The sequence below is a fragment of the Mustela nigripes genome, chromosome 2 (genome assembly GCF_022355385.1).
Source record: "Mustela nigripes isolate SB6536 chromosome 2, MUSNIG.SB6536, whole genome shotgun sequence".
In the NCBI taxonomy this organism is placed as follows: Eukaryota; Metazoa; Chordata; class Mammalia; order Carnivora; family Mustelidae; genus Mustela; species Mustela nigripes.
The window spans coordinates 164,647,082-164,664,431 of NC_081558.1; the positions used below are offsets into that span (position 1 = coordinate 164,647,082).

Consider the following 17,350-nt stretch of genomic DNA (forward strand, 5'->3'; position numbering starts at 1 on the left):
TATTTATTTATTTGACAGAGAGAAATCACAAGTAGATGGAGAGGCAGGAAGAGAGAGAGGGAAGCAGGCTCCCTGCTGAGCAGAGAGCCCGATGCGGAACTCGATCCCAGGACCCTGAGATCATGACCTGAGCCGAAGGCAGCGGCTTAACCCACTGAGCCACCCAGGCGCCCCGAAAAAAGATTCTTTTATCCTTGGTATAACAAAGTATATATAATCCAAATAAACTTTGCATTTTTCCAACTTTAAGAAATCATTTAAATGAAAACTGTACCATAGGTAATATAATGCAAGTGTTAATAATCAATGGTTTAGAATTATCCCCAAATTATCTTAACTCAAGTTTTTTTCTTTTTAAAGATTTATTTATTTATTTATTTATTTGACAGAGAGAGATCACAAGTAGGAGAAAGGCAGGGGGGGAGGGGGGGAGGCAGGCTCCCTGCTGAGCAGAGAGGCCACTGCCAAGCTCAATCCCAGGACCCTGAGATCATGATCTGAGCCAAAGGTTAGATCGTGATCTAACCCACTGAGCCACCCAGAAGCCCCTTAACCCAAGTTTCCTGAATAAGCTTTAAAAACCACAAAACAAAAATAAAAACACCTAAAAGCTGTACTTCTGCATTTTGCTACATAGGTACATGTATAAGGAAGGTAAGCACAAAATAATGAAAAACACAGTCCCACTTTTCTTCCAAAAATAATTAAATTAAGGATGCAAGGCCAGAGCCAAACTAGAATTTACCATCACATAGCAGAATAACTCTGGAGGCATCAAATATGATATAAGAGACTCCCTGCTCTGGTGCGTTCACCTGTATGGGGGATTTACACACTAAGCTGAAGCAGACAAATGGCCTGGCCTCCTGTCTGAAGGTGGAAAGTGACAAATGGTAGGGTGAGGTGAAAATGGAGGAACAGACACAGGCATCATTCTTGTGTCCCAAGAAAAGACACACGGGCTGGTATGTCAGATGAACAGTCATCTGGACAAAGGTCACCGCTCCATAAAATGATGAAAGACTTTCAAACAAATCAACACATTTGTCATGAGAAATTTTTAAAAATTTGGAATTTTTAAAGAAGTCCCAGTTGTGAAAGATGCTGGATTAGATGACAGACACCAGTTAAGAGCATGAATTAAAGTCTGCCTTTAGCTGTTTACAATCCACAATTTTTCACACAAACATTCTTTTTTTTAACGCATGGTTCATCAGCCTTCCCCTAGTTCAGGCACAAAAGATGGTCTTCCAAAGAATCTGTAAAAACAGGGAAGCTCACTATGGGCTGAAGAACAGAAGTTGAGAATATGGCCTGGAGGATGTGGGGTTTTATAGAAAATGAGAGCTGAGAATTCACTAGGAAGGTCAATACTCTGTAACTGGATTACAGTATTAATCTCTCAGATCCAGATCCTTAAACTTAATGTAAATGAGCAGTAACAAGACAACATTCATTAGCTCAATCAGAAATATACTGAGCAAAAGCATTAAGAATGTGGGAGAGAGAGAAAAGAGTAACACACAGTTCTTGTCCTTTAGGAATTTAAAGCTTCCATGGAGATGTCATAAATCCACGTAAAGACACTCTTGAACACCAAGTGAAGGCAGAGGCAGAAAGAGCCTCAGGGTATGAGGATGTCTCTCTGTCCTTGGAACTGGACACCTCATCAATCACTTGCTCTGATTCAACTATAAGAAACAACAGAAAAGCTTAATCATTTGTTGTGATGAGGTTATTAGGAAAAGGATTACAGAGAAGGCTGAGTAAGGGAGAAACGGAGAAAGAGAGTATATAGTAAGAAGCAAATAGCTGAGTAAAACCGTTAGCATTCTGGTCAACTATGTGGACTAAAATCCATCATTACAGAATTTTAAGGGCCAAAGAGATGGCCCCATCCATCTGGATCTCTAGGGCAGGGCTCTTCACGCTGAGAGTGAGAGGGAAACTTGTTTTTATCCAGGAACATCAATCATGGGCTATTGGTCCAATCTTGTAGATAAATAACCTCTTGCTAAAAAAAGAGGTTATTCCATTAAAATAAAAATTCACCTGATGGTTTCCATTTTTTTTCTTCAAAATTTCCAACTCCCAACTACCACAGTACTTAATTAGCAATAATAGTAAGTCACCGTTATTCAGTAATGGTTTGAATACACACTCTGTCAAGGTATTTCATCTACCTCATATATGACAGTGAAATTATTATATACCAAAAAACAATACTCCATTTATGTTAATCTTTTAAAAACTGGGTCTCAACATTAAATACCATTCTGAATCCTTTGTAAGAATGAAAATCTGGCCTTAAAAAGCACTTTAATGTAAATGAAAAATATATTAACTGTTCTCCAATGACTTGTTTTTAAGGCGGGGGGGGGGCACACATCTAAAATCCAGTAATATTGCTAGCTATTATTATGATCTAGATTTTCTCAACAAAGTGAAAAGAGAATGGCAAGCCTGGTGAGGTCCAGGAATAAGGAACACTGGAAATGTCTATATAAATAAAGACAGCTGACTCTGGCAGAGATATATGAAATGCCACCATGATTAAAAACAAACAAACAAAACACAACCTACCAGAACCACAAGGAGAGAATATAAAAAAAAAGTATCTGATTTTTAAAAAACAGATACAGCACATTTTTTATGTTGTGACTCTGTAGGTGTAGGGGTGTAAGTGAACCCTTACATAATAAATTTTGAGACAGCTGTACCTCTTCACATGGGCAGCAGAAATCACATTATACAAGGGTGGGAAGAGGAAAGGGCGAGGCTTGGCAAGTGTCACTAATCTGTACTTTCTTAGTTTGAGGAGCTTTAAGTCTAAAACCATTCATTTAGATAATAAAACTCGATAGCACTATCTGATGTGAATTATTTTTACTAGATACTTCTAATAGGCAGAAAATTAGACTGTATTATGTGGCAGAACATGGAATTCAGTTTATGGTTTTGACAACAAAAATATTTTAAGCTATTCATGAACCTGCATAACTTGCATGCTAAAAGCTAATCTAATAAAAATTATATACTTCAAAAAGTGACTTGAATAAGCAGCCAGGAAACTGTTTGGTTTCACTATGGAAAAGTTATAAAGAAAAAACTGAGTTGGCTGTAGATAAGATTACCTAAAATGGTTGTAAGGATCACCATGGCAACAATAGTTCATTCTCATGTATAAATTTTTTTAAAAGGACAATTTTACTCCCCAATTTAGGTAAACCAGGAGAAAAGTCAGTTTAATTAGCACTAATAAAAAAATCAAATTTTATAATTTCCTTTAAAATGTAATTTTGTTACCTCGGGGAAAAGCAGACAGGGATCTGGGGTGGGGGGGGGAAGACCTATCTGCATTTCTGAGAATGTATTAATAAATTCACATGTTAACTAATTTGAATTGTAAAATGTGTAAGTTTTCTTTTTAAAAAAGTGTGTTCGCTAAGGTTTAGTGTTTTCCTTAAACATTTCATACTTTCTCCTTACAAAATAATTTAGAGCATGAATTTATAATTTTTCAAACAGTGCAAAAGGTAATTTTTATCTATATCCCTTGAATGATAACCAATTCTAAACTAATCAAGATTTACTACAGTAGCAACCTACAGGATACTGGTGTATTAGGTCCCTCAATCAATCCAAAAAATTAATACCTGAAACGAACACCAAAATGAATTTTAAGAGACTCAGTTTAAATTCTCCATGTATCACTCCCTGTGGGATCTATTTTTCATTAGAAGCTATGGTTTCCTTATAAAGTCCTTATAATCTTATTTGATTTGGATATTTAAATCTCAATGTTTACTAGCTAACTGGACTGGTGTTTCTGAAATCAAGTAGTTCGCTCATTGGGCTGAACGTCTCTCATTAGAGGTTATCAATCACACTGGAGTATCTGCCAAGTTAGGCAAAGGATATAACCGGCTTTGTTGGTTCTGGGGTTTGGGTGTTGCATTTCAGCAGCCCTTCGCTGTGTTAACAGGTCCTAATAAAAATAACTAATCACTTCTAGAGAAGGATCAAATACAAACAAACTTCAGTTTGCTCATCAAGAAAATGACAAAAACTGCCACTGGTAGAGCATTTTAAGCTTGGTGGAATGCTTGCATATACTGCTGCCTTAACTGCATCTTACTCAACCCCTAAGAGGGCATGGCAGGCATCCTGACACTCTACAGAGGTGGGAACTCAGAAAGGTCTGAGAAGGGGGAAAGCCAAGCCTGAGAACTCAAGCTCTTCTACTATTAACTTGCTTCCTTGGATAAAGTCACTGCACTATTCTGGGCCTCAGTGTCCTCAGGGTCTTCATCTTTTGCTGTCGGGGGGGAAGAAAAAATCTACCTCCTGGGATTATTTTGAGGACTGAATGAACTAGAAATATTTATAGAAGAACCCTGGGCAGAATACAGCAATATTCAAAAACTAACTATTACCATCTCAAAAATAAGCACTTAAGTATTTTTTTTAATACAATAAGAAAGGGGCACCTGGATGGCTCAGTCAGTTAAGCATCAGCTCTCGATTTCAGCTCAGGTCATGATCTCAGAGTTCTGAAACTGAGCCTCAGGAAAGGCTGTAAGGTCAGCAAGAGCCTGCTTGAGGATTCTCTCTCACCTTTCTCCCTCTGCCCCTCCCCCTTTCAGGCTCACACACTCCCTCTCTCTCAAATAAACAAATATAATCTTTAAAAAATAAAATAAAATAAATGCAGTAAGAAAGTCCTGATATCTGGAACATGGGACTGGAAAAGGTCTCAAAAACAAGACCTCCCAATGAACCATGGAGTCTTTGGTTTTACTGTCCACATCCCCTCAAAGTAGTGGGGCACCTAGTAAATCATACTCAGAAAATCCCATATAGAGTAAGTCATGTCATTAGATGTAGCCAAGAGTGGCTGACAGAGGACGGCAATGTCAACTAACAGCTGAAGGTGGATCCGAAAGACTGACTCATGGAAAAGCAAAGAGGAAATCCAAAAGAAGATTTAAGAATCAATTACGGTACGGAGAAAAATGTGACTATATCTTAACTGTTCACAAAGATCTTGCCAAATCACAAATTATAAAATAATTATTGTTTGGAAACAATGGTTTGAAATCTTCAAAAACATTCAAAAGGCAATCCAAATGCTTAAAGTAAGGAAGTACATAAACAAAACTTTAAGTTTCAGGATAAATACACAAAATAAAATGTTTAAGGAAACAGCCAATTTCATCTACCTGGAAATCACTTATATGTAACAGCAGTTCTTCAAGGATACTGGAAAAATGAGGTGCTACTCTAGTTTAGTGGTGTGCACGATGCCAAGGCATCGTCCTGTAAGAACACAGACGCTGGTTAAGTGTGGTATGTGTGATGGGAAACAAAAATTCCCTAGAGTTATAATATATGAGGAAACAAGAGTCTGCCTTCTTTGGAGAAGAATCCATTTCTAGTAAAGCCAAAGCAATGGAATAAATAGTTCAGTTTTATCTTTAAGAAATACAAATAATTAATCACTAAAACTCCATGGAGTTTTGTAGTGATGAGTATCTTTCCTAGGGTATTGATGGCAACAGATACAAAAGGCTATTACAGTTACCTTCAGGTTACTTTTATTGCATGTAATTCCATAGCTGTTTTATTGCCATACAAATGAAACTTCCAACTTGTCAGCATGGTCTCATGATTTTTGTCTTACATCATCATTACCTATTAGTGTCCTACACATATCCCAGGCTCAGGGTAAAACAAACTTTCTCGTTTCTGAAACTTATCCTGCTCTTATCCCTGCTTCCACTCTGAATCCTCTACTGACACCCAGGACAGGTTCTTTCAACTCCATAAAGCCTTTTCTGAAATATCCCCACTAATACACACCCCAGCACAAGCAGACTTTTCCCATTAGACCTGTGACATTTTATTGCTACCATTTTTACCATAATTATTTAAACCTCTTACCTTGCAGGCATCCAAGTGAGAATCACATAGTAAAAGAATGCTAGAATCAAACAGGCAACAGTATCCCAGCGCCACAATGTGTGACTGGTCAAGATACCGACTCCAAAGAGCCTTATTAAATCCCCGCTCTGAAGAATGGGGACAATCATAACAGACTTTACGGGTCTGTGCTTCTAAAAAACATCAAGCTTGGAATGAACTAATCAATCAATAAATGCATGCGTTCTGCCTTATGCCTCTCATCCTACAAAAAAGAAGGGAGGGAGTAATATAAAGTCATTCAAAATTGTTTTGACTTTCCAGATCTTCTCCTCTCCTTGGCACCTACTCTACTGTTCCAGAAAAACTATATAGGTGATCTTCTAAACTGACTTGTAAAATGATTAATTCTGATCAGTAGTTTAAATGATAGGCGGAAGGTTTCAGCAATATCCTAGGCAAAAATGAAGATTTCTGTTCCTGTATTTTTAAGAGTGAGAACATACTACATTAAAGGGAAAAGTAAAGTTGCTCCTGCATCTCCTACCCTGCAATCCCACATCAGAAGTCAGAGCCTGGGAACATCCACAACCCTGCACCATCACGCGCATTGCTGAATTTAAAAAAATGACCCACATTATAGCCTTAAGATGGTATTTTTTACATTACTTATAACCAGTTATTGCTCTAATGAGATTCATCAGACAGCATGAAACCCTCATTCAACCTTCCCTTCCCGCCACAATGCAAATAAGTACTGGGCCAACAATTCAAGAAACTGAAAACAAATCCCAGAATGGCTGTTTGCGCTCACCAAATGCACTAAAAGATAATGAGGAGCAAGACAAGCATCACAGAAAGCTTTAACAGGTTAAAATAATAAACCCTTCCAGGCTGTATTACTGATTACTCACTTCTTTTAAGAAAATATCTCTTTTTAAGTATTCACCTTCACACAAAAAACTATCCTGAAAGAAGACTATGTCTTATTCCTATAGAGAACATAATCAAAATCTGGTGTTTGAAATGAAAACGTTACAAAAGTTTTAAACAAAAAAAGACTGCTTGGGTGAGAGAACCTTGCGGAGCCAAGACCTCATTCATCATTAGCAACCACCAACAGACATGGTACACTGAAGCCCCTCAACTAAGCTTTTTTTTTTTTTTTTAAGATTTTATTTATTTGACAGAGGGAGAGATCACAAGTAGGCAGAGAGGCAGGCAGAGAGGGAGGGGGTAGCAGGCTTTCCACTGAGCAGAGAGCCCATGTGGGGCTCGATCCCAGGAACCTGAGACCATGACCTGAGCCAAAGGCAGAGGCTTAACCCACAGAGCCACCCAGGTGCCCCTCAACTAAGCTTTTTGTTGCTAAAACTGACGTTGCAATGAAGACAGCACTATTAATACAAAAAGCACCAGCACAATGGCCTGCACCTTAATTTCAAAACCATGTAGTAAACACATTGAATAAGTCAGTATCACTTATGGCTAGAAACCAATTATATCATGATTTTGTAAGTGGCTGAACCCTCCACACCTGACTAGAAATGAGACAGCATTTCCTAACAGCAACTGTAAACAAGGCAGGTTGCAGGGTGGAAGACCCCCCCCCCCCCCCATATATGGCAGATTGCAGAGGCCACCTGAACAGACTTCATTCCGGGTGCCCCATTGGCAAATACTGTGAGCCTAATTAATTAGTAAGAGATTTCCTGTATGAAAATAATACTTCCTCTTCTTAAAAGTGGCCACCTATTGGGTTTGTAAATTAGCAGTATTTAAGAAAAGGCAAACAATGTACTTGGGACAGGCTGCATGTTATCAAAAAACAGCAATTCAAAACTGAACTCAAGTGTTTAATTATAGGAAGCTAATGTGGTTCCCTATGAGGTTTCAGGTAATTGTTTATTTTATCACATAAGCATAGGACTATAAGAAAAATCTAAGGCTATTTAATGGGAAAATGCTGTTAATTACTATGATGCTAGCTGAAATCTACTGAAACATTTAAAATCATGTAGGTTACTGGAATTGATTTTAAATTTTCCAGATACCCAGGGGACCTGGCTTGCTCAGTCCACTAAGTGTCTGCCTTCAGCTCTGATCATGATCTTTGGGGTTCTGGGATGGAGCCCCACGTGGAGCCCCTAGCTCAACAGGAAGCCTTTTCTCTCTCTCCCTTTTCCCCTCCCCCACGCTTATGCTCTCTCCAGCTGGCTCTCTCAAATAAATAATATCTTTAACATTTTTTTTTTAAATTTCCAGATACCATAACATAGTCAAAATCCTATCTTTATTAACAGCCAACTCACAAAGTCTTATGTGATCATTAATTACATAACAACTAGGCTAATCATATACTCTGGATTCAAATATCCTTTAACACTGCATAAGAAATTTTTATGTTCCATGTTAGCCTGTTAAACAACTCAATAAAACCACAGCAATTAAAAGAACTATTTTTTCACATACTGTGATGTCTAATAAAATGTGTCACTTGAAACTCTGTATTTCTGTCCCCTGCTGGTTCTTTTCATAGAACTTAACCAAATGTTTGGGTGGCAGGGGTTTTCATGACTCAAGACTGTTTGCAAGTTATGATACTGAAGGAACAATGTGAGAATTACTTCTTTCAAGTTTAACCACAACGCTATTGCTTTGCTTTTCCTTCACTTGCTAAATCCATTACACAATACGTTTTAAAAGCATTATGAACTCCCATTAATTTCAGAGTAATTTAAAAACAGACTGGTGGACAATTTTTGAAGGAATTCAGCCCCTGCTGTCAGAACTGATCCAAGTCCCCACTCTGAAGAGCTTTCCTGTAGGGAGTGCTTCTGCCTTCTGCACATGCATGCACATATCCTAACACATCATGTTTCACTGCCATTCATTCCTTCACTGGTTTTAAATTTTCATGCTGCACTACCTACAAAACAGAAATAAATCAAAGTGCATCTCTTAATAACTGTATTTATTACAAAATACAAAATGTTAGAACTGAAAGAGATGTAACTTTTTGCCCAATTTCCTCATTCTAAGAACATTTTAAAAAACAACAAATAAACAAACAAAAAACAGGCTGAAGCCCAGTGATTGATGTAGATACTGTAACAAGGTTACTTAGTGTTAGAACTAGATGAAGACACTTTCTTCCCATGACAGAACTAGAGTAACATAAGATTGTTGTCTTTACCATGGACATTCTGACAGGAGAAGCTGGGTTCCTAGAAACCCCATTCATAATAAATAAATAACTATTCATAAAAATCAGCCCCTTATATCAATCTGTAGAGTATACACAATGAAAAAAACCTGGCAAATGATTACTCTTGGCACCTTCACCAGCATCTGGAAGGTGGACTTGGAATTCAGAAATAGGAACAGCTATTAGGTTTACAGGAACCTTGCTTGAGATTTTGTATTTCTAACAAGTTCCCAGGTGATACTGATGCTGCTGGTCTGAAGATCACACTCTGAGGAACTTCAGGAACAGCTCTTAGGTTTACAAGTTAACACTTGATTTATCCCAGGATTCACCTTTGTGCTGTTACACCGTTAGTAGGGACTCTGTATCTGAAGACTGGAAGTATGGGATTGCTTGCTCACAGCCAACATAAAACCTTGTCATTGTAACCTACCTCCTTGGCCATGTCTGTATATTTCTGCTTTTCCTTTGGATCTAGCACAGCCCACCAATCAGCCAGTATCTTGGTAGCACCTCGGTTATCAAGCCTGGGGTGTTCCTGACGTACAAGGGAGCGATGACGTTTGCAAAACAAGAGAAATGCATTCATTGGTCTCCGGGCTCGCTGTTCTGGTGATTCATCATCAGTCTCAACAACATCTTGCTCTAGGCCATCGGCCCCAAGAAGTTGCACCTATTACCAAACAAAACAAAAGCCAGATGTTTAACAAATCCTGGACAGTTTTGCTTTAACAGTTAGTTTTGGTTTTCAAATTGTGTTTTTTTCTTAGCTCCATCTAAACAACTTCCAAATTGGAAAAGAAAATAATCAACAACCACTATTAGTAGTTGGTAACCAACTTACAATGTATTCTGCTTAGTTTCTATAGCAACCTGTGCATGTCTCTATTATAGCACATATTATTATCATGTTATGACTGCTTACATTTTTTTCCTCTCACTAACCAGTGAGTTCTTTGAGGACAAAAGCTCTTTTGCCTTTACAACCACAGCATCTAGCTCAATGTCTGGTATATATATAACATCAGTACTTCACTACTCAATAAATATAGAAACCCATTCTGCGATATATGGGTCTCAAGAATAACAACATTCACAAAAAATACATGAATATTAGCTGTTTCTCCTCATTAGAAAGTGCTTATCTATAGTTTGTAATATGAAAATGTTTAACATGAAATAGGTAATAAAAATTTAATACAGACTATTCAATGTTTTATGCACACAAGTGGAGCCTCCTACTATAAAAATCAAAACAGACATTTAACATTATTTGAAGGAGGAACTACATAGTTAATATTCACGCTTATAAATATCAACCTTTCTTGTTTACTGAAATACTATGATGAAAGGAATAAATTCACCCAGGCTTAAACCTTCAAAACTGATTCTGAATCCTCCCTTTTCCTAAGCATTTCATTCAACTCGAGGTCTTCAAGAACTTCTACAAAGTGCTAATCCTGCCCATTCCACCTGTGTAATCGTCATTTCCAGTGTCCTAGCCTATAGCCTAGGCTTTCTGCTTCTGATCTCCTACACTGCTTCCTGCACATGGCTGCAGATACCCCTGATCACCGAATCTCAGGATGTATTAGGATTGTTAAATATCTTCTAAAGTGAAAATATGATCCTGTGCTATTTCTTGGAAACAGTGCAACCGTGAACAGAAGTCCAGAAGGCTTATTAAAAGAATCTCTTTAATTTCTTGTTTCACAGTTAAAATCAAGGATTGGTTTTTAGTTGTTAGTAATTGTTAGTCGTTGTTAATCTGCATTATATAGTAGAGCCTAAGTTCTTCAACTTGAGTGGGCAGTGGAATCCCTGGAGGTCTTGTTAAAACAGAGATTGTTATGTCCCATTCCCAGTGTTTCCAATATGTAGGCCTGGAGTGGGCCTTGCTTGAGATTTTGTATTTCTAACAAGTTCCCAGGTGATACTGATGCTGCTGGTCTGAAGATCACACTCTGAGAACCACTACTCTAAGGCAACCACATTCTTTTATACCATGTTTACTGGGCAACTGCTACAGAAACTTGAGGACAAATCACTAGCTTAATCCAACTGGGTATGTTTAAAAGGTCTCTTAAGTTTAAATTAAGTATGACAAATACACTTAATTAACCATTCATTATCTTCAAACAAAATAGTACAATGGAATAATCTTGAAGTCATAGCTATACGATTTAGAAATACATGAAAAATCATTATTGGGAATGAAGGCTATAGATTCAACTTCCCCATTATGTATACAGTTATTAGCAATGATTTGCATTTGGGGGGATATTTATTTAGCATTCTGAATCTAAGAAGCTACAGAAAACTCAAGGCATAAAAAGTATATTGTGTAGGTTGAAGAAGTAATTACAGTTTTCCTTCAGAAAAGAATAACTTTTGATTCCATTACTAAATTATAAAACTCAAGCCAAGAACTAGAAAAACAAGATAAATAAGACAAGATCCTGGACGAAGGAGCTTACTGTTTGGGGAGGAAAGAAAGATATAAAAGCGAATGAATTAGAAAGCAGTATGATGATGATTACAAGGAACCAGTGTGATAATGAAGCACCAGTGGATAAATGAGAGCACACTGAAGTCTCCCTAGAAAATGTGCTGTCTGAGCTAAATTCTGGAAGATGAATCAGAATGTGTCAGGCGGGCAACAGGGAGATACAGAAAACTAGAAAGGATTAAGGCTCTATGACTACTAACTGATAAACAGTTCAGCAGCACTGGTACATCTAACATTAGAACACAGATCCAGGACATGTGGTTGTAGAAGTAGGTATGGATGTACTTTATGAAGAATGTGCTGTCTTACTTTAAAAAAATAAAAATTAAAAAAAAATCATACTTTTAATCCTATGAGTAGCTAAAGCCCGTTTAAAAAAAATAAAATCTAGGGACAACATAGGTTATCATATTTTACCACAGATAATTTTGCCAAATATGAATATTAAAAAAAAAAATGTTTTCGGAGCATCTGAGTGACTCAGTGGGTTAAGCGTCTGACTTTGGCTCAGTTTCATGATCCTGGGGTCAGTCCTGGGATCCAGCTCTAAGTCAAGCCTCTGCTCAGCAGGGTCTCAGCTTCTCCCTCTTCCCCCGCCCCTCCCCCTGCTTGTGCTTGCTCTCTAAAATAAATAAAATCTTTTTATTAAAACAATATATTATTTATCTATTTGACAGAGAGAGAGAGATCACAAGTAGGAAGAGGTGGGCAGAGAGAGGGGGGTAAGCAGGCTCCCTGCTGAGCAGAGAGCCCAATGTGGGGCTCGATCCCAGGACCCTGAGATCATGACCTGGGCTGAAGGCAGAGGCTTTAACCCACTGAGCCACGCAGGTGTCCCAAAAATAAATAAAATCTTTAAAAAAAAGTTTGTAACTACTACTTACTGTGAAAATTATTTCATTAAATTAACTAACCAAAAAGTAAATACGCAAATGAATAAATAAAATTAAATAAAAGTGAAAAACTGTTTAGACTTCATTTTTTCTTTCACCAGTGGCCAAATAATACCTTGTAACAAATCAACACAAATACCAGACCAGGGTATGGAAACCACAGCTAGATACAATGGAGAGCCATGGGTGGTTGTAAGCATAGGAAAGACATTTCTAAATCTGTATTTTAAGATAACTCCTGTCAACAGAATAGAACATGAATTACAATACCCAAAGTGTAAGCAAACCAAACCAGAGGAACCATTTAAGAGACTATTCCAGCTGTCCAAGTAAGAAAGGAGACAGGGCTCAATGAAGGCCATAATGCAGAGAAAGGGGAAATGAGAACAGAAAGAATACTTATTTATGACATAGAACTAAGAGAGTTGGTGTGCAACTGGACTTAACAGTTAAAAAAAGGAGAGTGCTGGGGCGCCTGGGTGGGCCAGTCAGTTGAGCATCTGACACTTGTTTTCAGCTCAGGTCTTGATATTGAGGTCATGGGATGGAGCCCTGAGTCGGGGTCCTTGCTCAGTGTGGAGTCTGATTAAGACACTCTCTCTCCATCTCCTTCAGCCCATCCCCTTTACTCTAAAACAAATAAATAAATCTATGTATTTTAAAAAAAAAAAAAGTAAAGAGTGTTTCTAGCTTCAGTGGCAAGACTCCTTCATACACAACAGAGAATGCTTTTTCTCCAATGAGAGAGATGAGATCGAGTGGGGAGCAGAACAATTTGTACCAGAGAGCCTAAATTCAAGGTGGCTGTCATCAGAGAAGTCTTGGTTGGGATAATGAACTGAGGTATGAATACAAGGAGGCAAGACTAGGAAAGTGGATGAGATCACGATGTGTGGACTAAGAAGGGAATTCAATCACTTCATTCTTTCTCTTATTAACTGTTTATTGGGCCACTGACAGGGATGAGGCACTCTTCTAGGTGGTGCAGGTAGAGCCATGAAGCAGAAGAGTGGCACAGACAGCCTTTCATTTGGCAAGGATTCCTCTGGCTGCTCTGCTGGGAAAAGACTGTTGGAAGGGCAAGAGCAGAAGCAGGCAGAGGCAGAACACACTGAGCTGCACCAGAAACGGTGGTGGCGTGGACCAATGAGGCCATGGCGGCCTTGCTAAGGAGAAGTCAAGCTGAGAACACACGTAGGAGGCACGGCTGAGAATCTTCTGATGGCTGGATAGGAGACCTGAGCAAAAGGAGAGAGACCAGGCTTCTGGACTGACCAACATGAAAGCTGGGGCTCCCCACTTACTGAGGAAGGGAAGATGCAGGAAGGTGCAATTCAAAGCTTCATTCTGAACACATACAAACTGAGGCTCTGACCTAAGATCTAAGAGGAGTTATCAAGTACATAGTTGAAACCACAAGTGCAGGGTTTAAGACAAAGGCTCAGATGGCGCGAGAAAGTAAGAAGCCCAGGGAACACCAATACCTGAGGGCAGAATCATGGAGGGGCATCAGCTGAAAGAAGCTAGGAAGCTGTGGCTGGGAGAGAAAACAGAGATCCTGGGACAGACAGAGGAGTGCCTGCTACGGGAGGAGTGAAGCAGGAGACCGCCTCAAGGACCACGGGACGGACACTGTGTCAGAATGATCAGATTGGGATAAACTTGGCAGTTTCCTCACACAGAATTAATAACACTGGTTTCTCTAGAAAAGGAGAGGAGGAGGAAAAGATTGGAAGTGAAGCAAGTGTGCGGGTGAGCAGAGGAAGCTGAAGGAGTCACTTCCGGCAGCCTCCATTTTCTATGTAAAAGAGTAGGAAAAGCTCAGTGAGAGAGACCATAAAGGGTATCCAGGTAAGACATCTGAGAAACAGGAAAAGCAGAAAACATGGTTTCTTGGAAGCTGACCCAAGCCTAGAACAAAAGACTGCATGGATGTCAAAGGCCTGAAGAACACTAAATCGTGTTTATAGAAGTTATAGTGACACGAACTATGTACTCACTGATTCTTCTAATGGCCATACATCTATTCAAAACCTGCTCTGTGCTAGGCGCCAGGTCAAACAGGAGGACATTTGGGGCAAGACTTTGCTCTTAACCCAGCTTACATTCTAGTCTGGCAAGAAAGACATACACAAGTACACAGCTAAATACAAGGTAAATGGTAAATGCCAGGAAGGAAACCCCCGAACTTGGAATGCACTGGGTGGGAGAGATACCTGCCACGAGGAGGTCCCATCTCTTGGGGTGGTAGTCCTTGTCCTGAAGGCTGAATGGGGCGGAGGCCAAGACTTGGGAGGAATGTGTGGCTTTCTAAAGTCACCTGCCTGGTTGTGTGACTTTCTAAGAACTGGCTCAAGCATGAGAAGAGAAGGGGGGATGGGGAAGACGGAATGACCAAGGAGGCTTGGTAGGGGTGAGGAATGCCAGATGCCATGAAGGCTGAGGCAGAGGGGAGGGCCTGGGCAGCTCTAAGGCTGCCTTCAAGGTTAGACCGAAGTGGAGGGAGAAACAGGAAAAGCAGAAAACATGGTTTCTGAGGAGCCACGGGGTGGATGCCAGGGGAGCATGACAAATTTTATGAATTCCCCCCACTTCCTCTGCATTTGAGTATTACTATTATCACCGGAAAATCATTAGCTAATTGACAGAAAGACTATCGAAGACGGCTCTGTTTCTGTCTCAACTACTAGGAAGTACAGATACCTCAGGAGTCATCGGTATCTGCGGTAAAAAAAAAGTAAGCCGAGTAGTTCAAGAGGATTCAAGTTACACAGACTTTTAGAAATGCATCATTCTCACCACCCCTGATCACTGTCGTTTCTGGAATGAACAGTCAAAACTTCTCTATTAAACAGAAGAATTACCTTATCAATATCCTCCTCTTCGTCTTCCTCCTCCTCCTCTTCTGAAAAGTCCAGCAGTTTCTTTGCTAGCAGTGGGTGCCACTGAAGACACTTTCGTTTTGGTCGTTTTCCAGCCCTTTCTCCTTCTGCTGAATGATCTTTATTTCTATTACTGCCTTTCATTACTGTGACCTGTGGTAAGGGAAAAAAGGGAGAAACAGAGAGAAATCAAAGTAAATTTGATTAAAATTTGTTTATTTAGCTTCCTTAGCTTTAATTGGATTACAGTTTTAATGACTAAAGTATCTACCAGCTCAGGCATTTACTGGATTCAGTACGAATTCTAAGTACATAATCAAACATTCATTTCACTTGGCTAAATGGAGCTAATAAAATTTGCCTTTTATGAAATCTACTTCCTTCCACTCCATAACTTCAGAACTCAAAACCCAAATAAAGCAGCAGGAGGATTACAAGTTACTGTCACCTGTTCACACTGACTCGGGGTAGGGTTGCTCAAAGTGGTGCATCAGAAGAACGTGAAGAGACGGTACCCAGAGAAGAGGTACTCCCAGAGGTGCCCTCCATACATTCTCTAATGGCTCCTCTTTTATTACAGTAATTTACGTGAATTTCGCATTCTACACTATGATAAATCTGAGCTTGGAGCATTATTAAATAAAATGAATATTTTGTAAGAGTCAAATGTTTTGGATTTTTAAAAAACCGTTTCACAAGATGACACACGATTTTTAAAAACCAGGAGCGTGCAGTCTCCAAGGACCCAGCACATGAGGTCACGTAGGTCACCTAGCAAGATGAGCATCCTCTGCACCCATCCGTGATACAACAAATCGCAGGCAATCCTGCACCTCTCCATCCCATGGGCACCAGAATCTGGTAACACAGTTTTGCTGCCAGGCTTTTTGCTGTTGCTCTTCCCTTGAGAGGTGGCTGGCTCAAATAGCTAAGCAGTCGCCAGCCTATGGACGTGAGAAAATCTTCAGAAGCCCCAAATTCTATGTCACTTTTAGGTGAGTTTAAAAACCAAACAAAACAAAACAAAAAAAGCTTTTTCTCAATGATAAAAACAATACACATTCATAGTTTATAAAGGTGAACATAGCACAAATTAAGGTTCGTATTCTCCATCATACTAGCCCCACAGCCTAGAGATAAACTACACGTCAGTTTCGTATATGCATTCCCTCAGGTTTTTTCCTAGCTTAATAGTTCTCATTCATTCATTTTAAGTAATAATGTACAAATCATTGTTTATAAATACTCATGCCATTCAAATAATGTTATCGATTTACTGAATGGCTCATATGGACAGTTATAAACACAAACACAGTTGCTGAAATCACACAAGAGTAGACTTTTGGGTCAGTGTAAGTGTGCATTGGTCTAAATGCTTGCAAAGTAGTATCAATAAATTTGTTATGTCATGTTGCTAAAACTAGGATTTCATAAAGTTTCTAGATTCATCCAGTTCAGAAGCCTTTAAAACAATATAGCATAGGCAAATTTATCTTCTGCCTTCACTGTTTATGGATTTAGGGTCATGCTTAGGTCTTCCTCATTTCTAAATTTAAAAAAATCTCAAACAACTCCTTCCAGAACCTGCATGACTTCATTATAAAAAACAATTTTAATATTTGATCAATCTGTAACTCAGGAGATAGAGATTCTGATAAAGGAGATAAGGGTCTGCCTTATACATTTTTCCCCAAATAACTAGCCAAATTCTGCCAGTGTTATTTATTAAATAATCCAGCTTTCTCCCACTCCTTTGAAATGACACTTTTATCCTACATTAAATTACTAGATCTGTATACATCTATTTCTGAATTCTCTTCTGTTAATAACATGCCCTTCTAACCTGTTTGCCTTTCCTTTGACTAATTTTAAAATATCCTTAGGGACTGTAAAACTGTGTCTTTTTTTATATACAAATATACCAGTAAACATAGCC

At 38.9% G+C, this 17,350-nt stretch overlaps 1 protein-coding gene across 11 annotated transcripts in view; it reads right to left on the bottom strand.

The window, feature by feature from the left end:
• BBX (BBX high mobility group box domain containing) overlaps positions 1-17,350 on the bottom strand; it is a 275,777-nt gene that overhangs the window by 86,608 nt on the left and 171,819 nt on the right. For all 11 annotated transcript variants that reach the window (XM_059392031.1, XM_059392032.1, XM_059392033.1 and 8 more), the window contains 2 exons: positions 15,397-15,567; positions 9,564-9,803 (listed from right to left, as the gene is read on the bottom strand). In XM_059392031.1, coding sequence (XP_059248014.1) covers positions 9,564-9,803; positions 15,397-15,567 — 411 coding nt within the window. The remainder of the gene's footprint in view (positions 1-9,563; positions 9,804-15,396; positions 15,568-17,350) is intronic.